The sequence below is a fragment of the Capsella rubella genome, unplaced genomic scaffold (assembly GCF_000375325.1).
Source record: "Capsella rubella cultivar Monte Gargano unplaced genomic scaffold, Caprub1_0 scaffold_5, whole genome shotgun sequence".
Lineage (NCBI taxonomy): Eukaryota > Viridiplantae > Streptophyta > Magnoliopsida > Brassicales > Brassicaceae > Capsella > Capsella rubella.
The window spans coordinates 11,160,079-11,184,997 of record NW_006238919.1 but is presented as its reverse complement, the minus strand read 5'-3'; the positions used below and the strand labels follow the sequence as shown (position 1 = coordinate 11,184,997).

General features: G+C 37.2%; 8 protein-coding genes across 9 annotated transcripts; 1 reads left to right on the top strand and 7 right to left on the bottom strand.

Annotated features, from left to right (window-relative positions):
* Positions 1-114: 114 nt before the first annotated feature.
* On the bottom strand, positions 115-3,677 carry LOC17886886 (formin-like protein 3). Its single transcript, XM_006290907.2, has 5 exons — positions 3,000-3,677; positions 1,867-1,979; positions 1,402-1,773; positions 645-1,317; positions 115-555 (listed from the first exon to the last, which is right to left on the bottom strand). The coding sequence occupies exons 1-5, from the start codon at positions 3,241-3,243 to the stop codon at positions 473-475; spliced, it is 1,485 nt and encodes a 494-aa protein (XP_006290969.1). The 5' UTR covers positions 3,244-3,677; the 3' UTR covers positions 115-472.
* Positions 3,678-4,707: 1,030 nt separating this feature from the next.
* LOC17885099 (E3 ubiquitin-protein ligase RZF1) lies at positions 4,708-6,997 on the bottom strand. The gene is made up of 2 exons (XM_006291427.2): positions 6,769-6,997; positions 4,708-6,059 (listed from the first exon to the last, which is right to left on the bottom strand). The coding sequence occupies exon 2, from the start codon at positions 5,938-5,940 to the stop codon at positions 4,960-4,962; it is 981 nt and encodes a 326-aa protein (XP_006291489.1). The 5' UTR covers positions 5,941-6,059; positions 6,769-6,997; the 3' UTR covers positions 4,708-4,959.
* A 212-nt stretch (positions 6,998-7,209) lies between these two features.
* LOC17884958 (ribosomal lysine N-methyltransferase 3) lies at positions 7,210-10,021 on the bottom strand. Its single transcript, XM_006290829.2, has 5 exons — positions 9,926-10,021; positions 9,459-9,831; positions 9,165-9,361; positions 8,130-8,448; positions 7,210-8,039 (listed from the first exon to the last, which is right to left on the bottom strand). Exons 1-5 carry the CDS (start codon positions 9,937-9,939, stop codon positions 7,353-7,355), a joined length of 1,590 nt encoding a protein of 529 aa, XP_006290891.1. The 5' UTR covers positions 9,940-10,021; the 3' UTR covers positions 7,210-7,352.
* Positions 10,022-14,119: 4,098 nt separating this feature from the next.
* On the bottom strand, positions 14,120-15,000 carry LOC17886049. Its single transcript, XM_023783302.1, is given in 4 exon segments — positions 14,120-14,311; positions 14,314-14,436; positions 14,439-14,638; positions 14,923-15,000. Coding segments are annotated over 4 exon segments (369 nt in total). The 5' UTR covers positions 14,946-15,000; the 3' UTR covers positions 14,120-14,288.
* On the bottom strand, positions 14,877-17,521 carry LOC17886899 (pentatricopeptide repeat-containing protein At3g56550). The gene is made up of 2 exons (XM_006290404.2): positions 15,732-17,521; positions 14,877-15,549 (listed from the first exon to the last, which is right to left on the bottom strand). Exon 1 carries the CDS (start codon positions 17,494-17,496, stop codon positions 15,751-15,753), a length of 1,746 nt encoding a protein of 581 aa, XP_006290466.1. The 5' UTR covers positions 17,497-17,521; the 3' UTR covers positions 14,877-15,549; positions 15,732-15,750.
* Positions 17,522-17,648: 127 nt separating this feature from the next.
* On the top strand, positions 17,649-20,044 carry LOC17886210 (pre-rRNA-processing protein ESF2). Of its 2 annotated transcripts, none has more exons than XM_006291536.2 (8): positions 17,649-17,734; positions 17,947-18,208; positions 18,318-18,381; positions 18,537-18,604; positions 18,689-18,778; positions 18,868-18,998; positions 19,214-19,363; positions 19,804-20,044. In XM_006291536.2, the coding sequence occupies exons 2-8, from the start codon at positions 17,959-17,961 to the stop codon at positions 19,819-19,821; spliced, it is 771 nt and encodes a 256-aa protein (XP_006291598.2). In that variant the 5' UTR covers positions 17,649-17,734; positions 17,947-17,958; the 3' UTR covers positions 19,822-20,044. The 2 variants fall into 2 exon arrangements, with proteins under 2 accessions (XP_006291598.2, XP_023638415.1); XM_023782647.1 differs by having other exon boundaries at positions 17,651-17,734; positions 17,944-18,208.
* LOC17885845 lies at positions 19,782-20,649 on the bottom strand. The gene has a single exon (XM_006292928.2). The coding sequence runs from the start codon at positions 20,545-20,547 to the stop codon at positions 20,236-20,238; it is 312 nt and encodes a 103-aa protein (XP_006292990.1). The 5' UTR covers positions 20,548-20,649; the 3' UTR covers positions 19,782-20,235.
* Positions 20,650-20,943: 294 nt separating this feature from the next.
* LOC17887343 (adenylylsulfatase HINT1) lies at positions 20,944-22,758 on the bottom strand. Its single transcript, XM_006291944.2, has 5 exons — positions 22,624-22,758; positions 22,033-22,090; positions 21,615-21,704; positions 21,349-21,466; positions 20,944-21,237 (listed from the first exon to the last, which is right to left on the bottom strand). The coding sequence occupies exons 1-5, from the start codon at positions 22,731-22,733 to the stop codon at positions 21,170-21,172; spliced, it is 444 nt and encodes a 147-aa protein (XP_006292006.1). The 5' UTR covers positions 22,734-22,758; the 3' UTR covers positions 20,944-21,169.
* Between the last annotated feature and the right edge of the window lie 2,161 nt (positions 22,759-24,919).

Genomic DNA, 24,919 nt, shown 5'->3' with positions numbered 1-24,919 from the left:
TTGTCAATCATAGAATAGAAGATTCAGTTTTAGCCGAATCTTTACCTCTTAAAAGACGTTAATGGATGATGTTGCTGCTCTAACAGAACTAAATAATCCTTGCAATACTAAGAGTAACGATAAATGCTTCTTCATGAAGCAAGATTACTTTATATACAAAATTAAAACTGAAATGTTTTATATATATGTTTTTTTCTTTTTCTCGGATGTAAGGTGCAAGTCACACTTTTGTGTTGCAAACCTCAACAACTCTCTTTTACAAAAACAAAAAAACTCTCTTCATTTTTTTCATACATACATTTTCTTTTCTTTCCCTTTTGTTCCTTTATACAATTACCTTGATTGATGATGTTGTGACCGGAGGAGTTGTGCTTTTCTGAACTGCTGCTACTTTTTTTTACAGCTTGAACGTTATAAGCAGCTTCTTCCGGCGGTTCTTTTTTTTTTTTTGTTTTTTTTTTGTTTTTTTGCTTTAGAGACAGATAATTACAACAGCTACTACTACAAAGAGCTTCGATGATGCCTTTTTTAAGGTTGGACCCATGCTCGCCGAAGCTGTTTCAGATTTTGAGATGTTTTTAGTTCAGTGGAATCAACAACAATTGCATGGATACAGATATTGAAAACAGAGAGAGAAGACTTACATGGAGTTGGGGAAGGTGAGGGAGTTTGTTCTCTGTTTGGTTCTGTTTCTGGGCTGCTTTTTGATGGAGGTGGGATATGTGTAAATACAACGTGAGGAAGTGGACTAGATACAGGGATGGCATGACGATGTGGCCGGGTAGGGTTTGGTGCTGGTGGAAGTGGGAGTGGGTGTGGCTGAGACCGGTGTGGTGCAGGCGTTGGTGCTGCAGTATGATGGTTCAGAGCGTTGTTTCCTTTCGGTCTCCTCTGCTCATAAGGACAAGGCGGCTTCCTCGGGGGTAAAGATGAGTGTTTGGTTGGTGCTGATGCAGGTGCCAAGCCTTTAGTTGGAGGCGAAGTTGAAGGTTCTGGAGCAAGTTCTTGATGGTGGTGATGATGATGATGGGGATGAGAATGATGATGATGGTGTTCGTGGGTTTCAGGCTGAGGAGAAGGGGAAGGGGATGATGATGTGGCGGGTGACTGTGGTAAGATCGAGGAAAGACGGACTTGCTTAACTTTACCAAATACAGTGTGGTTTAGGCCGAGATTTTTGGAATGGGAGCTAGTGATGGTGTGAGCAAGTTGCTTCAACCTTGAAGAAGAGCCGACTGTAAGCAGAACAGAAGAATGAACTATTGTAGGAGGCGCCACTGTTGAACCTCTACAATTTGACAAGGTTATGTACAAGTTCTGCAATACAACAGGGGAGGATTTTAATTTTTCAATTCATTAGCAATAAGTCAGATATTGATATGTGAATAAGAATTGCCATACCTCATAAGGAGCCAGATTAATACCCTTCTTCAGCTGGCTAGTGAGTTCCTCAAAGTTTGATTGAATTTGGTAAATCGAAAAGTTCAATGTGAAATTGAAGAGAAGTTGCGCCTTCTGCAGGGGAAATATAGGCTGGGGAGGGATCACAGTAATTCCTCCAGGGAATTTTAGCACTTCAAAAAGGAACGGTTCCCCAAACAAGGATTCAGTCAAGCGGAAAGACAACTGCTTTTGAACAAGAGTTTCAAAAGCTGCCTTGATCAGGCTCTCAATTTCGGCAGGTATCTTAGAATGCTCCTTCTCGGGATCAATGGCAAAAACAACCATTGTTCTGTTAAGATCACCCAAGCGTTCAAGCGCTAATACCACAACCTGGCTCAAGAAAGTAAACAGAAGTTACAGTCACAGAATGATCAACATGGATATTATGAAATCCATGAAAGTGAGATAAGAATGGTGAGTTACTTTGGTCATGGGAAAGCTTATTTCATCGGTGATATCGTTCTCAAGCTGCAACAAATTGTCTTCCATGAACGAAACTGGTTTTCCAACATCAAAACTTGCCACTATTCGGTGATCTACAATATAAAAAAACACCAAAGAGTGACATTATTGCTCCATTATTAAACATAGAGATAGAAATTGCAACATATAGCTAACTTAAAATTGTAGCTCAAGTGAGGATGCAGAAGAATGTACGGATAATTATAAACACATGTAAATTGCAACATGAGAATAAAAATTAAACACCAAAATTACAGCTAACAATTTCTATATTTCAACCAAAACTTCCTTGGCTGTCCAATCAAGTGGCGTCAACAATATTAGATTTCGAAACCAAATCAGAGTAACTTGAGACAATGTGTTTGCACAGCTAAGTCACACACAAAACTATGCACCAACCATGCCTAGTTTCTTAATTGATTCCACCAACCAGCTTTGAGAATATTATGTATAGTAACAAAACAAGACACGGAGTAAAAGATTTTGGTGAAACATAATAAGCATAAACGGAAATTGATCATTGCATAGAAATACAATTTCATGCCAAAGGAAGCCAGAGGTGAATACAACATTCTAAAACATTATTAGAAACGTTACCTTTTAAGCAGTCTTGATTCAATAAAGGTGTTTGAAATACTAAATATGGTGTTCATGAACTTATTAAAAAAACGCACACATTCTAACTGAACTCCACAGGTTTTTTTTAACTATGAGAGAATTCAACGTAACGCATCATAATTCATATATAAGCTAATAAAGAAAAAACGCTTAAAATAGCAGTTTCTAAATCCAAAGTCAATTGAAAAAATATATACATGTCCTACATCATCTCCTCAAAGAATTGAAGTAAATCCATTAAAAATTGAAGGAGAGGGATTTAATTCGAGAATCGAGCTCGTCTTGTTATAGAATAATAATTCCAAGCTAGCTTTTTGTGACAGCTCATTCAATTAGTTTCTGCGCTACTAGATAATTTTCCCAAGTGAAATTCAGAACAACAACGAATCAGAAACCCTAGATCTGAACCATCAAGCCAGATTCGCGCTGAGCCTCGAGGGAATCGTAAATAGGTAAAAATGGAGGATGAAATTTACCTTTAAACCTTGGATCGAGATCTAGATCCCCTCGATCTGCTAATCCGAGGAATGGAGGTAACCAGAACAAGGCGGAGAGGAAGACAGCAGCAGAGAAAGCAAGAATGAAAACGCATCTGAGACTAAAGTAGCTAGAGATCGAAACGCAGCAACAACAACTGTTGATTCCTCCTCCGTTATTCCTAGACGAAGCGGCTCCGTCGCTCACAGGAAGATTCTGCTCTTCGTCAGTATTCTTCCCCATAACAACAACACATAGACAGCAGAAACAAACAGATTCATTCACTGGAAAACTCCAAATCCAAAAGCGAAGCTGCTCCGATCGGTTCCTGATTCTGCGGCAGCCATCAAAAGGGCAAGGCTATCTCCACCAGAATAGGAAAAAATCAGAACATGAAAATTCGAAGATGCTCCAAAAGCAAGCAACAAGACGGTTCTAGTGGACGGAAACAAAAAAAAATGTGGGGATGAGGGAGACGGAGAGACGAAGGGAAGGGAAAGGAGTGAAGTAGCTTTCTCTGCAAATGACAATAAGGATCCCCTCTTTTTTTTTTTTTTTTTTTTTTCCTCTTTGTGTGAGAGAAGGAAAAGTTAATATTTGTGCTGCTCTGCTTTGCTTTATCTTTCCTTTTTTTCTACATATAACATTTGTTTAGTAATTATGTACAGAGAGCAGTTGCACTAGTGGGTGTGAGCTCGTGTCAGTTTGAATTTCGAAACTTTTTTCGAGTATTATTTTATTTTTATACTAATATTCTTTTAGGCAAAGACAAGAGGGAAAAATAAAGGGAAAATAAATACCTTTTTTGTGCTAACAATAAAACATGATAAACTACGATTTAGCAAAAGGGTTATTAGTGAAACGATTCAATGCATCGGCACACAGACTAATTAGTAAAAAGATTCTACACAACATCACATTTATTTATGAAAGCAAACTACATATGTAAAGCCAACTCTTTGAGTGTTTTTAAGTAAACGTAATCAAATACACTAATTTTTGTCTAACAAGAAAAGAAATATCAAGATACTATTAAAGAGAGATAATTTATGATGATGGGGATATTTATTTCCTGCAGAATTGGTAGTAGTACTAGTAGTAGTAGTAACTTGTTGAGAAGACAAGTAAGTAGTTGTGAAATCACGGAAGAGACAAAAACTCTTGAGAAAAAAAAAAAAAAGATTTATAGGTCAAACACTTTTGTCACTTTCCTTTTACGGCAGAAATCTTGTGGGTCTTTTTTTTTTTTTTTAAGCTTCTTCTTCTCTTCGTCGGTGGTGTGTGTGACATGCATTTTAATTCTGAGCTTCTTTTACGATATTTATCATAATACAGTTTCTACAACTTGTTTTGCATGATGTCGCTAATTAATGCTCTTGGTTTTGTAATTTGGAGGTAGTATTTAACTTTCGCAGAAGAAAATTTGATGGTACATTATTGAACTAACACATATTTGGTTATCTAATCTAACTATCACTTTCGTCTTTAAACTAAGACACAATCTAATACTAATTTATAAATGAGATAGAGAGATTCTAGATTGGTCAAGCGTTGTTAGCACATCATAGTTCTCAGGTTCTTGGTATGTCAGCTTTTTTGCTTACGAAATGTTGAAGTAACACAAACGTAAATCAAGAATGAAACTATCATATAATAATCATATAAAAAGACAGATCGACTAAAGTTTGGTTGGCGCCAGCCGAAACATACATAAGTCTAATATAATTAAAAATTATTTAATGCAAATTCAATAACAAGCTAACATGTGTGAGATACACAATATTCCAGAATAAACTCAAAAGTTGATAAGCCGTAAACACAGAAACAGAAGATCTACAGTAAACAATGAACAAAGTAAGAGAAAGAAGAGATAAAGAAACATGACAAAGCAAAAACAAAATACAAAGACCAAAGTGCAACAGAAGGCTCTAAAGGAGTCAAGGAGAGTTAGATTAACCTTTAGTAGTCAAAAGGCCATCCACTGTAACCCATATGTGATTGTTGCTGATGATGTTGATGTTGTTGCTGTTGCTGCTGGTGATGTTGATAGTGCCCTTCTTCTGTAGTCGTTGTGTTGTTTGTGTCTCTACGGTTTTGAGTCGAGCTTGAGCTAGACGAGCGGAATGGCCAGAGGTTAGAGAAGATATTCCTTCTCCTGTTGTTTTCTCTTCCAGTACTGGTGCTTCTGTTCTGATTACTCTGTGTGCTTGAAGAAGATCCTCTTGATGGTAACTCTTTACGACAGACTGGGCATGAGTTATGCTGAACCAGCCACGGGACAATGCAGTCAGAATGATAGATATGGTTACACGGCATCTGTTTTGCTTCTGATTTCAGTTCAAACTCGTCCTTGCAAACCGGGCAGTGAGAGTCTGATGACTTGATATGCTTCTGTGTGATCTTGATGGTTGGCAATGCATCAATTGATGATTTTGGTGCTGGTGGTGGGCCTCGATGATGAGTGCCCGATGAAAGCTGTTCAATCAGTTCTTCAAGACCAGGTCCGAAAAAGTAGTCTCCGGCATTGGTGCCACGCGTGATACCAATTCCAGGTGCTGCGCCATTGACAAAGGCTTCAACTGAATTATTATTATCTCCACCAGCCAATCTAAAGGGAGCTTGTCCACCGAAGATCAATAGAGGAGCTAAGTTTGAAAAGCTTTCAGAACCCGCAGAGCCAAGTCTTCCGCTAATCTCCCGGTCATAGTTTCTTTCAGCTAAGCGGCTTCTCATAAAAGCAGAGAAAGCTTCCATGAGATCAAAGGTTGGATCACGCTCAACATCCCTGTGAGCTCTAAGCATATCAAAGGGGCTACTCGGTCCAAGATCGATTTCCTCAACAAATCCTCCTCCACAATATGAACAAACAGCATCCCGAGCTCGAAGCCAAACAGCACGCTGACATCTGTGACACCAATGGGTATTCCGAACACTTGACATCCCTCCTCCTCCTTTTCTATCACAATCTCCTTACGCAGAGTAACAAAACCAGTAAAAACAAAGTCCTTGTGCTTGAAAGCTTGGAAGATATTTCAGTCAGTCAGGTACTAGTTATTAGCCTGCAAAAGCCGGTAGGAGAACTGATCACCAACTCCTGCTAACTTTTTTGCTAAGTTGGTAAACCAAAGAGGTTTTGGCCATATCCCTACTTTCCAAGCTTACCCCAGAGCTTAGTTCATACTACACAAGATCCAATGTAAACCACAAGTAATGATTCAGCAAATAAAGACCAAATTTTACAACAAATGGTTTCCCTAAACAGACCCTTTAATTCCCAGTTTAGAACATTAAAGCAGCTCACTACTAATCACTACAATCCTCAAACCCAATTAAAACAAAAATGACCAAGCACTCCAGGAACTCAGAACCTCTATGAATCAACCACATTTGAGCTACCAAATTCTAAATAAGACATACCACGATCTCACAATGGAGAGAAAAATCTAATTAAAAACAATGAAGAAAGTACAATGCAAACGATCTACAGAAACCAACACATCTTTCGTACGGGTAATCAACCAAAATAAGATCTATCAAAAGACCAGATCATGGTAAATAAACGCTTCATGAAAACGAAATCAACAAATCCAATCCAAAGAAAACAGAGTAAAAAACTCAAAAAGTATCAGAGGGACGATCTAAAGAACAACCTTAACGCAGAAGTTTTAAGCAAATCTGATCCAAGGATCCAAATCCAACAATATATGAAATCCAGCGAAAAAAAAATAAGATTCAAGACACAGTTAGCTAAGTCAATCAGTTACATACCTATTCACATAGATCCAGAGGAAGACGAAGAAAACCCTAAGAGAAGCTGAAATGTGATTGGATTTTGGAAGAAGAAGACGGAAAACGAGAGCTACCCAGGAAGAAGAATCTCTCCGTCACACTCTATTGAGAGTTATTGACTGTAAAAAAAAAAAAAAAAGTTTATAAGGAAGAAAGAAAGAAAAGAAAAAAAAGAAAAAGCTTAGCTTAGCTTATCCCTTGGTGAAAAAAAAAAAATTAAAGCACTTGTCTTGTCTCTGTGTTTTTATTATTCTGTAAAGACTGTAATAAAACTCCCACGTGCCACGTGTCTTGTACTATCAAACTACCCTTCACCTTTCTCCGTATTTACAGTTCTACCTGTTCTGACACACTCCGCCGGCTTTTTGTCACGCTTTCTTTGCTTCCGTCGGAAGATTACTCAGTAGACTCACGATATTCTTACACTCTCTTTTTATCTTATAAAATTCCGATAAATAGAATTTAAAAAGAATCGTTCAAATATGCTCAGATGCAATGTAAATAGATAAAATTTCAAAAAATGAAAATAGGAAATTCCATGGGAGGAAGTTAAGGTTGTGTGGCTAGGATTTTGAAACCACCTTCTTCCGGCGCTTTCCACCGGAAAACTCTTTGGCATTTGTACGGATGTAGCTCCTGAGCTGCTTCAGAATCTTCCTCTCACTCACACGCAACACAAGCGAATGATATAGTCTCCTGTCTCTTGGAAGACAACAAGCTTTGAGTCCACCAATGTCGTCTTCCAAAGACGTCAATGATCCATATAAGCTCTCTCGCTTATCCACGATAGCAAGAAGAGCTTCACAAACACCTTCTGTGAGAAGAACATCGTTTCCACTTTGTCCAAGCTTGAACTTGTGTTTCCCGATTGTTATCTCGTAAGAAGAGGAGGACGAAGATCTCTTTCCTTCTTTTGAGAGACTTGCTTTTGTTGATATAGCTAGATCCAGTTTGTTGTATGCGTCGTCTGGTAAGAGCACTATGTAGAGTAGTATCAAGAGCTCACTTTGGGGTTCTCCAGTTGAAGAAATCTCAAAGTATTCAGAGTTTTGGCTCTCGCATCCTGTGTAACCTAGTTTTCTCCACAAGGCGAGTCTAGCTCGGGTGTACCGGCTTGTGAATGAGGATGAGCTCCATTCCGTTACTAATTCTAAATCTATGTTTACTATATCGTAGGGATTATCAGGCTCTGTAAATCCGTATCTGTGGAGTAACGCAGCATTCCCCATCAACCCGTATGTATTGAATACCTACACAGAGATTATGGCATCAATACAAATGAATATGATTCTAACAGACTCTGACTATTAGTAATAAACAACCCAAAACAAAAAGCATACCTCAGCTCCAGCTGGAACATCCTTCACCATAATCATTTTTAAACAGGATAGATCATCTTGCAACATCGATGAGTTCTCTTCATCTTCTTCTTCTTCCTCCTCTTCTTCTTCTTCTTCTTTGTTGGCTTCTTCGTCAGTGATTTCAGCAGGAACTTCCTCAAAAGATTGCTCAGGCGAGGAGGAACTTTTACTGGAAGGCTCATCTTCATCATTGGCCTCATTTACAGCATCACCATTGTCAGATTCATCAGTATCGGATTCACTGTGAGATGATTCAGCAGTAAAATGAACGTCTTCTGCCCCAGTTTTATGATTGAAGCTGCAATTTGGAGTAAACAGGCAAGATTCAGAAGAGTGGACAATGAGTAAATCAACAGGTTTTTGTCTAGAATTTTTATTTAGTTCAACAAAAACCAACGTCTAAGGATCATTTTTTACACATGCAAAAGACTCAAAACGGAAAAGCACAATTGCAAGTAAATAACCAAGATGCTGCAATCATGTGAATCAGGCTGTGAAAAAATCAGCACATTCACGGCTAAATCTGCAATCATTGACAGGACTAAGAACAGCCTCGGTCTAATCGAAGTGATTGAACCTAACGAGACGGCGAGACCCTTAAAGTCTACACACAGAAAATCTCAAGAGGACAACATGTATAAACAAATGTTGGTCTGATAACTAGGCAAAACTGGCCGGTATACAAGACGCAATAAAACCCAGAAGTCTGGAAAGTGAATAGAGAAGTGAACAAAACATCAATATGTATATGGTCAGCTAACCATGAACTAAGTAGCTAACTATAAGTCTACATCCTGAACATACAACCTTAAACAAACATACGAAACTTCATCGACCAGCTTAAAATTGATGCAAAGCGTATAGAGCCAAAAAGGCTGAAACAGGAAAGCAGTCGTATGGTATTATATTATGCTTGGCCTCAATTCCAACAAGTTTCTTTGGTTGGTACATATGAGCTTAACAAGGCCTATGACGAATAAAAGTAATCAAAACAAATGTGAGGTATAAACTTACAGATCTGCAAGAGGAACCATCCCGGATCCATGGTAGTCATCGATCTGAAAAGACCGTGAAGCAATTAGACTCTTAGCAGCAAGATAGTCTTTAATCCCAAAGGAATCAGGATCAACATTCTGAGGCAGTGAAGAGGTAAGTGGCAAAATGTTTTCTTCCCAATCCTCACATATAAGAACATGATCTTCCTTCACAACCTGCCTACAAAAATTAAAACTGATGAGTAGTGACTTCAACTCAATTCCAAGACTCCATCAAACAATCAGAATCGAATGCAATGGTAAGGATAAGAACCTTATGAAGCTCAGTTCCAGATAAGAGAGAATCCACGTCTTGAAGGGACCAAACTAGAGGCAAATCCTCTTGAATAGGAAGAGACTGAAGATAACCAGCCCAAGGGGACTTTTCACCTAAGCTTCTCTCGTACATGAGAGCAACAGAGAGACCTAAACTTCCATCTAAATCAGCTGATTTGATAATCTCACGAGCTCCACTGGTTTTGATAGTGAGACAAGCAGGTTTCGAGATATTGGCGACGACATCTCCTTCTTTCAAATCGCATAATGCTCTCACAGAGACACCGTCGTTTTGGTCGTCAACGAGGTTGAGAGCGTCGCTGCAATCAACTCCGTTCGCTTTCATCCATCTCTTGAATGCTCTTAACCTCCTGCTAACAATTAGAGAGACGGTAAATCAAAACAAAACTAAAAGGTTCTGTTCATTGACAGACGATGATTAAGAGATAGAGCGAGAGAGAGAACCTTGTTGTGGCCATGAATGATAACGCTCTCTGATGAATTCGCCGGAGGGAAACAAAAACAACGTCCGGTAAGAGAGACAACGACGGCGATAGATGAATGAGGGTTTATGCTGGTGTTCTGTAACATAGGAAGTGTAGTGACGAAAATACCCTTCCATCTTGAAATTAAGAAAATATCCCAAGTAATAATTGGATTAGAAAACTTCAAATAGTTTAAACCTTAGTTAGGTTAAAATTTTTTGTCGACAAAAAAAAAAAAAAAAAAGTTAGGTTAAAATTTTCTTACATCCACGATTCAAGTTGACAAAGTAGAGTATTACATACATCAAACTTTGAAAAGACAAGTAATTAATTAGGGGCAAGAATAAGCATAATGTGTATGAATATATTTCCTAAAAAGAAAAGATCAAGTACGTAACTACATTACCAAATCTTACATCTATATATAAGCCAGACTAAAGTATGTGTTAGTGAAACCAATAACAATAAGAAAAATTGTAATCATAATAATAACAAGATACTGTGAATGAATACTATTCAGTCAACACAATAACAACATGGTAACTGGTAAGGTGCAGGAGAAGAAACAACAACAAAAACTTCCTCGTCCGTCTCCATTTGATGAACTATCGGCAATTTTATATCCTCCAACACCAAAAACGCCCAGTGTCGGTGACTGCACCGACGATTACTCTTTCAAATCTGATACATTTTCAGGAGTACTGACGATTGACGAACAATAACCGGTTTACTTGACGAGATCGTAAAGGAAGGAATGAAAGAAAGAAAATATTAAACCGTGTTGATCTCAAAACCTATCTAATGGAGTTGGATTTGATATTTTTGTGTTTTTACTTTTTTCACCAAAGTAATAAATAAAAGGCCTACCATTGTAATTTTAAAATTTTAGAATTAAGAATAAAATATGTGAGTGTTTCTGTCGTTAAAATTTTGCATCTTAAAACAAAGTTTCTTTGGATTTGAGTTCATTAATATAGATTACAAACAGCAAACCTCCTATATATATATTTCACCAAATTATCAAACTCCCTTGTTAAAGTTTAACAATAAACACTAGCTAGTAGGATCGATTGCTTTCAACACACACGGAAAATTTGGCGTTTGCTTTTACAGTTGTGAATGATGTGGAAAATTGAAGCTCTTACGTGACCTGCATATCAATCGGCTATAGAACTAGCATCAGACAATAATGCGGCTATGGATGCAATCAAGGACTAGCCAAGATATCGTTATATCTTGAGAGATATGAGGTTTTATGTGCTCTGCGCTCATCCTTGCTTTCTATCCTGAATTCAATGCTTCTTCGTATGTATGTGTGTCCCTTATTTATATAACACTCGCTCACTTGAAGTTAAAAGCTCACCTGATAAAGTAAGCTACTGATCTCTCTCTCACTTTTGACCGATCTCTCGTTTGTAGTAAGCTAAAGAAGCCTAAAGGAGGAGACGCAGAGTTTAACGAGTTCGGGTCTCCAACGTGGAAACCCTACATCTCGCCGGGGATTATTACCCCGGAAAATCCACTATATATTTTTCAGTTCATGATTTCTCAGGTCCACACACGTCGTGGCCTTTCTCGAAATCTCCCAATAATTCATCAATGTCAAAGAAGTTGTCGGGATTCCATAAATCATCGTTAAATAATCCATGACTGCCGTCTTGGTCCGTCATCACATTCCCGGATGTTGGATCTTGACCTTGCGGAGGAGGAGGAGGGGGAGGAAGGACCGGTGTACTTTGCTGCTGCTGCTGAGTAACGACACCATCTTCTTCCTCATTATTATTGCATAATTCCCGGATCAGGTCCCTGAACATTTCAACCTTATACTCGTCTTCTTGGGTCATCTCCATCCCGGATCTTGAATCTTGACCTTGCGGAGGAGGAGCAACACTCGGCTGTTGTTGTTGACTTTGAGTAACATCTTCTTCCTCGAGGGGGGTCGTCGTCACCATGCCACAATGCTGCTGCTGATAAGAATCTAGTGGGGAGGGCTGAAACTGCAATTGATGTGGCTGTTGATACGTCATATCAAGAGGCTGCGAACCTCGCGGGCCAGGCCAATACTGCTGCTGTTGATACGCCAAATCACGAGGCTGCGGTTGAGAGGAATCCCGCGGGGGTGGCTGAAACTGCAGTTGTTGATACGCTGACCAAAACTGCTGCTGTTGATACGCCAAATCGCGAAGCTGCGGTTGAGAGGAATCCCGCGGGGGTGGCTGAAACTGCAGTTGTTGAACATCATGAGGCTGCGCGGACCAAAACTGGTGCTGTTGATGCGCCAAATCACGAAGCTGCGGTTGAGAGGAATCCCGCGGAGGTGGCTGAAACTGCAGTTGTTGAGACGCAACATTATGAGGCTGCGCTGACCAAAACTGGTGCTGTTGATGCGCCAAATCACGAGGCTTCGGTTGGCAAGAATCCAGCGGAGCTGGCTGAAACAGAAGTTGTTCTTGATACGCAATGTTTTGATAATAATCGCGCGGGATTGGCCAAAACTGCTGCTGTTGATGATACTCAGGCTGCTGCTGCTGCTCAACCTTGTTTCTCAATGCTTTCTTCTTCTTCCTCTCATTCTCTGTTTCCTCTGTTTTCTTCTTCTTCCTCTCATTCGCTTCTTCCTCTGATTTATCCTGCTTTGGTGCTTGTGGACTCACATAGATCTTGCACATAGCATAGTCCTACACGCACCAAAAATCAGAAATAAAATAAAGAAAAACTTAATTACTTGGGAGCCAAGAAACGCATACAAACCTTTACGTCGCCACCACCAGTAGGAGACTGAGAAATCCAGTATTCATGCATCAACCAATTAGTTTTTATGCCGTGTGGTCGTCTCCCCAGGAAGTATGTTAGTGAGGTTTTTTTGCCAATGAGACCTTCTCCAGCGTCAATCTTGATGGAAGCAACTGTTTGGTGCCAGTATCCGTCATTGCCCTCACGTTTATGCCTTGTTTCACTTTTACCCATCATGTTCATCTTTGATATAAAGAACCAATCTGTACTATTACCCTTCGTGTATTCCGCTACATATTTCAATAACAAATCTAAGTAAACGTTTGCCCACATTAAAGAGAAAAAAATATAAAGTTGATAAATATAAACCTAAAGATGAAAAGTTGGTAAATATAAAGAAACCTAAATATATAATATGTTCTAGAATAAGGAGACAAACCTGAAAGTTGTTGTGGATTGGAGTCGTAGATGTTCACGCGATGAATAGGAAGGTTGATCGATGAGTTTCTGTTCCCGTCCAAGTAGTCTTGTTTCCGTTCAAGTAACAAGATGACTTCCTTGTTAGTCGGAGTATAGTGAAAACCTGGCGGAAGAGAAAGTCCCGTCGAAGGAGGAGACGACGGCGAGTGATCATCAGCTGAAGAAGAAGAAGGCATCCCTGACGGTGGGTGCGGTTCCGGTTCCTGTTCCGGCGAGGATCTTTCCTTGCGCTTGTTTCTTCCAGGCATCGACATCGATCGAGTAACTTTGGACAATCAGAGAGATAAAGTCTTTATTTTGTAAGAGATATTCAACGTAGGTTAGTTATGTATTAACTTCTTTATTTATATGGGTGAATAAGACGGTGTACATATATCTGAATTTTACAAAATAATTGATAAGATAAATATATGTATCGATTCGAATAGATTACAGTAAGATTTGTTTCTAGATATGATATTATCTTCGTGATCATGAATATACAACTTAAAATTCTGTTTGTTTTCCTCTTTTTATTTTCGTTTATTCAAAATTAACTGACCAGCTTCACCCTAACTAGGTGGACAGTTCCAGGCTGGAGCTGGACTGAGATAAGTGATCATCTTCACAAATTTGTCGTTGATGAAAAAAGGCATCCGGAGTCTGTCCTTGTTTACCATGCCATTCTAGCTAGTTACAAGCCTACAGAGGACTTATACAGAACTGATTCTACTCTCTCTGATCTGGGGATACATTTCAAGTGAACAAAGTGGCTACATTGTATTTGTGAAGGACGTAATGATTCATTTATCGAGGATGTAGATGAGCTAAATGAGTCTTCTGCAACATTCACATATATGTTCTAATCGGAATACTGATTCAACTATATTGGTTTTCAAAGGATAGCAAATGCTTTGGAGAAGAAGAAGACACCAGTATTTTATATAGATATCTTTGTATGTGTTAAGTACTTAAGTGTATCTTCTAAGACGATAAGAGAATGTTGAGTAAAATGTGTAAGAGTATGTTATATCAAGTTTTCAGAGAACATTGCCGATAAAGGAAACAGAGCAAACAAAACACAAGAAAATCTTCTATCTCATAACAAAACCTATAAAGGCATACAAGCTAGACTGAGAGGCTGTGATCAGTTAGTGCAACATTTTATCATTATTTCTGTGGCGAAGCCTTCAAATAAACCATGACTGTTGGAATCCTCATCTCCATCCAGTGAATGTGGCTTAATGAATTCAGCCAAGAAATCTTCAAAATCCTCAGAAAAACTTAAAGGCTGCGCTTCTGATGTTGTGGTGGAAGTAAACAGTACTGTGGTTGCTGATACACCATATCATGAGGCTGCGATTGGCCCTGTTGATACAAATCCAGATGTTCAACCTCCTCCTTTAATACGACTTCTTCTTTCTTAAGCTTCTCATTCTCTTCTCCCTGATCTGCTTTCTTCTTCTTTGGTGCCCTTGGAGACAGATAAATCTTGCACAACCTATACACACCAACCAAAACAAAACTCATATAAAAATCCAAACTTGACAATCTTAATAGCTTGGATCCCAAGAAACCACATACCCTCTCGTTATCATCAGACAACTGAAACCAGTATTCAAGCATTAACCAACACGTTTTCATGCCGTTAGTTTTTTTTCCCAACGTAGTACTCTACTGGTGTTTTGTCTTCTATTACCAGCTAAAAACATCTATTACAGCTCTGTCTTCTCTCTGTTTTTTCTTTTCATGTTATCTTTTTTTAGCCAAAAACCACTTACATACCAGTTTAGTTTAATCTCACTCATAGCTACCTCAACAATGTCCCTCGTTTGAAAAGCTCTCTATCACTGGTACTCGCTTCAGTTCTTCTCTTCAAGTGTTGCAATCCCAAAGAATGCTGTTAAGTCTAACACCTTCTGCAATTTCTGGGAGTGGGTTCCTTCTTTTTCTTTGGTTCCTCCTCCCCAGAGATTTTCGTGCCTTTGTCACATTCTTGTTCCAGAACATAATCACACAACCTCTGCTACCAATCAAAAAACAGTGGTCAAATCTTATAAAACTAAGAAACAAATAAGTAGAGGGCTATAACTCAAATCGTAATGAGAATCTATAAATCAAGGTAAACCATTGTCAGACTGTCTGACCCATCTATAAGAGAAATCTGGCTCCACAATTTTAATCACGCCCACTGATGGCTCGAGATACCATGAGGAAAACCGACAACATTCACAAGGTAGAGAGTTGGACATGATGCACAAGCATTAATCAGACCCAACAGCTTCCAACATTATAAGCAGCAAAAAACCAAGATTACACAGGTGAAATGTATTAGCAACGTGATACATGTGTCAATGATTGTCTCATCTCCTGTCTCTCACTTTTCCATTAAGGAATCTTGTGGTGATAATTCTGTAAAAGGAAATGGAGATCATATTAACATCGAATCAGAAAATAGAACAAATACAAACTATTACGGAAACCTCATATTATCAGCTAACTTACTTAACAAGAGTAAAACATTCGAATAACTATCAATTAGTGTAAGGCACACGAATCTAACACCGATAAAGTAAAACAAGCTAATGTCATACCTGACTGAGAATATTGTTGTCACCAGTACTCGTTGCAAGAACAATGAGCACTTGCAAAGTGATGAAATCGAACTCGATCCCTTACAATAATTTTTCGATTGAAAGCTTTTGATACAAATCTTGTAAAAGAATGACAATCTCTGCAAACTCTCAGATTCTTTGTGATCCGGAGAGTAGTTCCTGCAGGAGTTCTCATCAATCCATATGCAATAGCCAATTTTTCACTGTGAAATGTATCAGCAGATCCTAAACACCCATCAGAGAGGGTAGGAGCAGTTCTGTTTGAGTCCTCTGGCTTGTAACCAGCAAGAATGGCTCGGTGGATTACTTCCCTGAGTTCTGAATAAATAAGTGCAGACTCGGGATGCATTTTTTCATCAACGACAAATTTGTGAACTTGATCACCAATCTCAATCCAGCTCCAGCCTGGAATTGTCCGTAAATCATGGCTTCTTATTAGTTTTCTCATACTCGCAAAACCTTGCGTATCATTACCTGCAGAATATATCGAAGTCATAAGCACATAATCCCCTGCATTAAAAGCCTTGAGCTGCACCAAATTCTTCATGGCCACTTCTCCTAATTCCACATTACTGTGGATTTTGCAAGAGCCAAGTAGGGTTCTCCATAATACAGGGTCTTCATGGCAGGAAGACGTGTGAATCATCTCGAGGGCCTTTGCTAGTTGACCTGCTCTTCCATAGAGATCCACCATGCATCCATAGTGTTTAATGCTTGGGATCACATGGAACTGTGAAGTCATGATTTCAAAATGCTCAACTCCTTCGTTAACTAGACCTTGATGACTACAACCTAGCAACAAGCCGAGGAATGTGATGGCATTGGGTCTAACCCCGGAAGCCAACATCCTTCTAAAAAAAGAGATGGCCTCTAGGCCATGCCCATGAACTCCATACCCAATGATCATTGAGTTCCAGGTCAAGACATCTCTCTTGTGCATCCTGTTAAAAACCCCCACAGCATTTTCAAGGCTACCACATTTTGCGTACATATCAATAAGAGCATTACTCACAAAGACACTGCTCTCACATTGGATGTCACAGGCGATCCTGTGTAGCATAAGTCCCATATTCAAAGCACTAACGTGAGCACAAGACGATAACAAAGCAACTAGCGTGTAAGCGTCGACGCACAAACCTTCAGTTTCCATTCGCTTGTACATATCCAAGGCCTGATGATGTAAACCAGCATGAGAAAAGCAGGAGATCATAGCGTTCCAAGAAACCAAGTCTCTAACAGGCATTTCGTCGAACAATTTGGATGCAGTGTCAACACTTGCATTCGCAGAGTAACAACGAACAAGACTAGTGGAAACAATAGCATCAGCAGGAAACCCAGAACGAATAATCGAACCGTGAAGCTCCAAACACTTCGGAATCGAACGTAGCCTCTCACAGGCTTTGAGAGCAAAACTGAAAGTAAAGATATCGGGACGTGAAACAGAGGAGTGAAGCATTCGATTATAGAAGAGAAGCGAATAGAGAGGAGAAGAGGAAATGGAGAAGCCACGGATAAGGGAGTTCCAAGCCGAAGTTGATGGATCAGAATCGAAACGGTCGAAGAGAAGCAGAGCGTAAGGTAAAGAGCCGGTGACGGAGACGGCGCAGAAGCGGAGGAGATGGTTAAAGATGGAAGGATGATGTTGGAGACCATTGATGATGACATGAGAGTGGATCTTACGGAGCTTTTTCATGCTGTTGCAGCCTTGCAGCATTCTCACTATCACTCTCGCTTTCTCGCACATCGTCTCTCTCTCTCCCGCAGAAAAAAATTATGGACCGGTACGGACTTGAATGAATATACGAAATAACGATAACCGGATATCAAAAATACCGGTTTTGTACAAAAATACCGAATTTATTTAGACCTAGATTAGCGAACAAAGTTACACACATGGTCTTCTTCTTCGTCGTCCGAACAGAGTACAAGTTCGCCGACGTCACTGTCTTCTTCTTCTTCCTCTTCTTCCTTACTTAGTTCCGGTAAGGTTTTCTGTTTTCCTTCAGAAACGAAGAAAAATCAGAGATTTTGAATAAGATTCATCTTGAAAGTTTCAGTATCTAGGTATTTAGGGTCTAGGAATTTATGCAAGTGTTGGTGTAAATTAGTCCTATAATTTCAATGTAGGTTTGATAAATATTCAGACTTTGTTCAATTGTCAATTGAAGAATTGTTCTTGTGATGGTTTCAGCAGCTGCTGAAGAAGATGCAGAGTGATCAATCTCACGAGCTTGCTACTGGAATGTCCGAGGAGGATTCCAAGGAAAAAATGAAGAATCAAAAGGCTGATAGGAAGAAAAAGAAGTTGAAAGAGAAATTGCTTAAGGAAGCTTCTAAGGCTGACAATAGAGGGGTTTGCTACTTAAGTCGCATCCCACCACACATGGATCATGTTAGACTTCGCCAGATTCTCTGTCAATTTGGAGAACTTGGAAGGATTTATCTTGCACCTGAAGGTGAGGTTTTACACCTTTTGAGTCCTTTTCAATGTCAAAAACACATCTTGGTCATATAGATACTGTATTTCAAATTTGGCTAATACATTAGTCATTTTCTTCTATTCAGATCCTGAAGCACAAGTGCATCGCAAGAAGGCTGGTGGATTTCGGGGGCAATTGTTTTCTGAAGGGTATGTTTAAGGATATAGGTTTCCCTCCAGTTATTTTCTGTTTGTTATGTTCTAGTTTTGGATATCCGTATTGAACTTCAAACACTTCTCCACATTGATGATTTGGATTCTTTTTATATTGGTTTTTAATATCTTATTTTGATCATTAACTGTAGGTGGGTGGAGTTTGCGAAGAAAAGAGTAGCTAAGCGGGTTGCAGATATGCTGAATGGAGAACAAATTGGTATTCCTAATGAATCATATCATTACTCGACAGGTTAAATCTAAGCTTAAGTGATTACTAATGTTTGCTGTTTTCTTTTCTCAGGAGGAAAAAAGAAGTCATCGATATACTATGATATTTGGAACATCAAATACTTGACCAAATTTAAATGGGATGATCTCACTGAAGAAATCGGTATTGTTAACCTCACAATTTCTCTGCTGAATTTCTTGGCCATTTACTTTTATGTGATCTCTAATCTACAAAGGGACTGCTTTGTTCAGCATACAAAAGTGCAATACGGGAACAGAAATTAAATATGGTACTTTCTGCTGCAAAGAGAGAGAAGGACTTTTATCTTTCTAAAGTAGAGAAGTCGCGTGCCATGACCGAGATAGATGCACGAATGGAAAAGGTACTCACTCTTTCTAATATTGTAAATTCAGAAATACTCTTTCTTATATGGTCGATGTCTGCTTGTCTGAAATTTATAGCTTGCTATCAAAACTTTTAAAGTTGACTTATAGGCCCTCTCATTAGGAGGAATTCTATTGTTAGTTTCTCCCTCTGTAAATCTCACTACTCTAACCTTATATTTGGTTTGTGTTATCCTGTTTTTGTGGTGGGCAGAAACGAAAGATTCAGGAAGAATCAGGTAGCAATGCTGAAGCAGGGCCAGTCTTTCCACAGAGGGTGATTCGCCAGTTTAGACAGAAGAAATCGATTAAAAATGAGACATCTCAGAGCAAGCCTGGGCTCTCCACGGATGTCCTAGCATCGGTCAGTACTCTTTCTCTTATTTTTGAAGAACAAAGAAGTTTGTATTAGTAGAATTAAGTGAGAAGCATCACAGGCTCTACATAGCATATATAGTAGCTACTTAGACCTACTTAGATCAATGTCTTAAACCTGAATCGAGCCCTCATTGAAACCTGTTGAACTAATGCAGTGCTAGTACAACTTGCGTTTATAGATCTCATTAGTATTCCTAATGGCTCAAATTAGTATGCATTGTCAATCTGTGTTCAGCTTTTATAATGGTTAGCTCGTATAGCATCTGTGTTCAGCTTTTCAACCCAAGTCTATCATATATATCTGACCCCAGCCACCCCACTATGGTTTCATTGGCTGTTCCGATTTAGCAGGATTCATTTACATGCATATGTTATCAAATTTATGGTTTTGTCATTTTTTTTTGTTTTTTTTTTTTTCTGATTTAGGTATTCGGCGGTTCTTAAAGATTAAGAGGCATGTGAAGACACTACGAAGCACGAATTGATCATAGCTAAATGGGGAAATTAGTGATTAGTTCCATTATATATGAATGTCATTCACCATTAGTTTCTCCATGTCAACAGAGAAAGAACCTTCACATATACTTCTAGCATTGTGTAGTAATGAGAGCATTAAACAAATTTCGAAACTTCTGTATTCTCTCTTAACAATCTTTTTTTCCAAGTATACTTCTGTCAAGACATATAGGTATCTAAAAGAAAAAACATACATTATATGAACACACGTGAATATCAGATGGATGCATCTCATGGAAAGAAAAAACAATCTTCAACAAAATCAGAACCGCAAGTCGACAAAAAAAAAAAAAAAAAAAAATCAGAACCGCAAAATATTATGTGACATTATTGATTTAGTCATCAAGAAGGCAAAGGCTTTGGGAAATGAAGTTGTGTAGCAGCTGCACCATGGCTTGTGGCTGATGAACGGTGAAGCCTGCAACGGAATGAGCCTTCATGCTTTGTAGGAGCACATATACAGATCGTCTTCCCCAACCGGTTGCTGTTGCTGAGCAGACCAAGCGAGTCCGTGGACCAAGACTTCTTCATAGACAGTCTTGTCTTGTTTTTGTTGGCGTCTTCATCCTTCACACGGCTAAATGGATTCTTAGTCTTGAATGAACCTCTGCTGCCACTGCTGGTCAGGCTCTTCCTCGATTTCTCGTCCGCCATGAATCAAATTGTAAACTCGGGAAATATGAGAGGTAATTCTTGTGAAATGACTATCAGAGAAAAGTCTAAACTTGAAACCGCGGTATGTCACGCACCTTCAGGTGTGATTCTGATTGGAACTGGATCAGATGGAAAGAAACAAAACCCCACCAAATCTTTATTTGAAAAGTAATGAGATGGTCTATATAGACATATCAAATTATCAAAATGTCAAAAGACGTGACCGCTACCAAGCTTTTATATAATAATATATTATGTCAGATGATCATGAACACGTAGTCAATGTTTACAAGGTCAAGTCATGCGTCTCTGGTATTACTCAAACATGGCTCTCTGTTTTATCAAAAGCTTCAAGTTCTTTCTTTTTTTTCTATCATTGAAGTTTTATACGCAGTCAAATTTTACAGAGTCAATAATAGAGAAAAAGAATGCACAAGATTCCAGAAGGGATAACAGTCAAAATATCATTTTCATAACATAAAATAAGGTCTGGCATAATAATAATCATGAAAGTCAAGTCCCAAGCTTTCTTATTTATAGAGACAGTAGACGAAAGGGAGCAAACTCTAAGCGTCCCTCTTAATCTTATTATCAGGACAACAATGCACTTCAAGATGATCTTTTAGCCAGGAGGCCAGTTCATTTGGCGTCCTCCAATGAGATGGACATGAATGTGATACACCGATTGACCTACAAAACCAGAAGAACGTGAGAAACATCAATCATGATGTCTCTTTATGTTTCATGTGTTGAATATGATAAGGCTAATTGAAGAAGTGAAGCTGTATATAAAATACATACAGCCTTGAGGACCATCATTGATAACAATTCTGAACCCCTCTTCTAGACCTTCTTGTTTTGCTACAAGCTTGGCAGTGTAGAGAAGGCGGCCCAAGATGTCGATGTGCCTTTCCTCAGCCTGCAGTAGAAGAAGAATACAATATTTAGTATTGTGTTTCTTAATGGAATCGAGTCTAACAACTGCCATGCTGTACATTTATCTAATGTCTGTCTGGATTTTTTACGAAAGTTCAATTTTGAGAGGTGTAAAGTGAAATAGGTACTACCTTAGAGAGGCCAGTTAGGCCATCCCTCACTTTTGGAATAAGGAGGATGTGAACAGGACCCTGGGGCGTTATGTCCCTAAAAGCTAGGACCTGCAAAAACATTCAACATGATATTAGCAAACACGACAGGAACACTTAAATGAAGTATGTACAACTACTGACAAGTTTTCAAGAGGTAAAGATACTAAGAAACTAATTTCGGTTGTTAAAACTGACATTTTCATTAAAAAAAACAAACAACTAAAACATAGACAAGCAGAGGCCATCGTGTTATATTTGAAATACATAGAATGCTTATGTCGCATAGTCACAGTGGCTCAAGTGGCAAGGGAGAGTGAGCTACTTAGTGTATCACTAAATGTGCAAAATAGAATAATATGAAGTCTATCAAAAGGGTTACAGAAGAATATAAAAGGACCTTGTCATCCTCATAAACCACGGTGGATGGAATTTCTTTGCTGATGATCTTGTCAAATCTGCATATTTACAACGTAAACAATAATGTTAACATCAAAACTCAGCGCCACAAAACAATTCAAACTAAAAGTCTAGAGATAGGTTATAGAACTGAACAAATATATAACAGAAAAAGACCTTCTCTTCTCACAAACTCTCTCAAGTCACTCTACAAAGTAAACAAAACATTATTGCAATTTCAAGAACAACACTTTCACTCTTCTAAGCACCTCAATCATATATACATACTCCCACAACTGTACTCATGATCCATCATTACATAGTTAACAGAAAGGAAGAACCATCTTCACAACTGCATTACAGAAGACAGTTTTATTACTTTTAGTCCTTTAAAATATCATCAGCTAAACAAACACCAAAAGTGCAATTATTATAGAACACAAAAGCTACAGCTTGATTAAATTTCAAATAAAAATTATTAATTTCATCTATCATTTCAAAAAAATCCACTTAATAAAAATGATCACAGATGATCTACAAACAAATAAGAAGATGGCAACAGGGAGGGAGAGATATAAAGAAGTTTTATTACATGGTGGGAGAATCGGAAGGAGTAGCGGCGAGAGCAGCTTCTTTCTCGGAAGCCATGACGGCGGAGACAGGTGAGAGATGAGATGATAGAATCGAGACACGGTGGCTCATTAAACTAAAACCCTACTTGATTAGAAGATTCCTCGACAGTACAACAACTTCTTCACCCGCTTTTTCCAGCCAATGATCTCCTGACACCTCATACACTTCTTTTTCTTATTCATGTTATCTATCTTATGGGCTTTTTAACCAGCCCTACTGCTCACATAGCCCACCAAACCCACTTCTTCTTTATTGGTATTATTCGTATACATCCAATCCATAAATTAATAATTAACCAAAATTTACAAGTACATAAAAATAAACGTTTCTATAAATTAAATGCGATGTCAAAATTTGAAAGTACTCTGTAACGGATCTTTAGGTCTTCCACTTAATTGTACTATGTGATTCTCACCAATATTTTATTTTTTTATTTATTTATTTTTTTTTGCCATGGGACCATTTGTTATAGGTTTATAATCTTGGATTGTAACCTAAACTAAATTTTCATTTTAATGAAATATTTACATTCTTAGCAAAAAAAAAAAAAACTTTTAACTTAATTTCGATATCATTAACAGTCATATAATAAATCTTTTAATATACAAAGGCTAAAATAGAGACATAGAATATTTGACCGATGAATCTATTTACATTTTTCCATAAGGGTTATTTATTTTTTGGGTTTAAATCTTTTCTAATTCTCTCTTTATATCCTGTCATAACTTTAAATCCAAAATATTGGGATATCTTTCCCATTAATCTATACTATTAATTGGGAAGGACAACTTGAAGCCAAACACCCCCAATTTTAAAAACAAATTTCATGAAAATAAAACCAGTTGCCAAACAGAATTAATGACAGCAAAAAAAAAAAACAAAAAAAAACAAAAACAATCTATATTTATAGAAATCATAATAATCTTTTACCACAAAAAGTGGACAATTAAATTCAAAACTAAATATATGTAAACAAATATATTTCGAATATACATAAACATATTTATTATTAATTTAATATTTTAATATAATTTCGAAATTAATAATTTATATAGAATGAAATCTAATAAAACAAAATCATCATATATCTAAAATAACAAAGATAACATTTTTTTAGAAAAATGATCAAAAGATAAAAAAAAATATGTTAGCATATGAAATAATCAACTAATCAAATTCTACATAGTATATATACATAACTGATCATATCATAAAAAAATTTAAAAATTATATAATTTTAAAATATAAATAAAATTTAAATAAATCAATAATTAAATATTTGTTTACTAAAATCATACGAATAAACATTGTAGATCACATAAATTTCTTATTTTCACATAAAAATATTCATATTCAAAAATCAATCAAGCAAGTATAGCACAAATGATATCTACAAAATTTATCATTAATTCAATTAGTTAATAATTTTTATTTGGTCAAACCGTTATTTAATGATTATAGAGAATTTTTGAGAAATGCCCCTTTTGGTGTACCCCTTTTTAAAAATACCCCTCTTTTCTATCTATTTTCAAAAATATCCTTTTTCAAATATGAAATATTATAAACTTTTATATGATTGATAAGATACATCAAGATCATCATTATTACTTGAAGACTAAATCCAAATATTTATAAGGTTTTAAAAGGTTATAAACGGTATTTATAAGGTTTTTAAAAGGTTTACACAGTTTTTATAAGGTTTTTAAATGATTTTTAAAAGGTTTTTAAAATGTATTTATACAGTATTTATGAAATATATATATATGAATTTATACACATATAAAGATAATTTATGTCTATAAATATAAGTTTTCACATATGTTTTTGATAAATTTCAAAATTTATAGTGTCTTTTTGATAAAATTAGAAAGAGGGATATTTTTAAAAAGTGGTATTAGAAAAGGGGTATTTTTGAAATTCCCCCATGATTATTTTAAATTTCTTTTTTTCTTATTAATTTCACACAATCTTAACAAAATAAATCTTCATCCATTGGCAATTTGCATATCATTACTATTATCAAATATTAAATAATTGTTTTATCAAATTATAAACTACATTTTGAGATTATAAACATATAGAATTTCTATTAAGATTAAAACTAAATAACAAGTGGATATATCACATTTAAATGATTTTAACGACTTATTACCAATTTTTAAATAATAAATGAATTATATTTTTAATGATTTAATCTAATTGAAAAAAATAAAATGTCAATTTGGTATGATATATATGATATAATAAATAAATAT

Bases quoted from the DNA above. Each gene is read 5' to 3' on its own strand.
- LOC17885099 (XM_006291427.2), bottom strand. From the start codon at position 5,940: ATGTCAAGTGTTCGGAATACCCATTGGTGTCACAGATGTCAGCGTGCT.
- LOC17886210 (XM_006291536.2), top strand. From the start codon at position 17,959: ATGCAGAGTGATCAATCTCACGAGCTTGCTACTGGAATGTCCGAGGAG. The intron at 18,209-18,317 runs GTGAGGTTTTAC...TCTTCTATTCAG, and splicing joins GATTTATCTTGCACCTGAAG to ATCCTGAAGCACAAGTGCAT. The intron at 18,605-18,688 runs GTATTCCTAATG...TTCTTTTCTCAG, and splicing joins GCTGAATGGAGAACAAATTG to GAGGAAAAAAGAAGTCATCG.
- LOC17887343 (XM_006291944.2), bottom strand. From the start codon at position 22,733: ATGAGCCACCGTGTCTCGATTCTATCATCTCATCTCTCACCTGTCTCC. The intron at 22,091-22,623 runs GTAATAAAACTT...GTAAATATGCAG, and splicing joins CCTTCCGATTCTCCCACCAT to ATTTGACAAGATCATCAGCA. The intron at 21,467-21,614 runs GTAGTACCTATT...CTTCTACTGCAG, and splicing joins GCCTAACTGGCCTCTCTAAG to GCTGAGGAAAGGCACATCGA.
- LOC17885845 (XM_006292928.2), bottom strand. From the start codon at position 20,547: ATGGCGGACGAGAAATCGAGGAAGAGCCTGACCAGCAGTGGCAGCAGA.
- LOC17886886 (XM_006290907.2), bottom strand. From the start codon at position 3,243: ATGGGGAAGAATACTGACGAAGAGCAGAATCTTCCTGTGAGCGACGGA. The intron at 1,318-1,401 runs GTATGGCAATTC...GTTGTATTGCAG, and splicing joins TTAATCTGGCTCCTTATGAG to AACTTGTACATAACCTTGTC. The intron at 556-644 runs GTAAGTCTTCTC...AATCTGAAACAG, and splicing joins CTCACCTTCCCCAACTCCAT to CTTCGGCGAGCATGGGTCCA.
- LOC17884958 (XM_006290829.2), bottom strand. The intron at 9,362-9,458 runs GTTCTTATCCTT...TTTTGTAGGCAG, and splicing joins CTGGAACTGAGCTTCATAAG to GTTGTGAAGGAAGATCATGT. The intron at 8,449-9,164 runs GTAAGTTTATAC...TCCAAATTGCAG, and splicing joins ATGGTTCCTCTTGCAGATCT to CTTCAATCATAAAACTGGGG.
- LOC17886899 (XM_006290404.2), bottom strand. From the start codon at position 17,496: ATGTGCGAGAAAGCGAGAGTGATAGTGAGAATGCTGCAAGGCTGCAAC.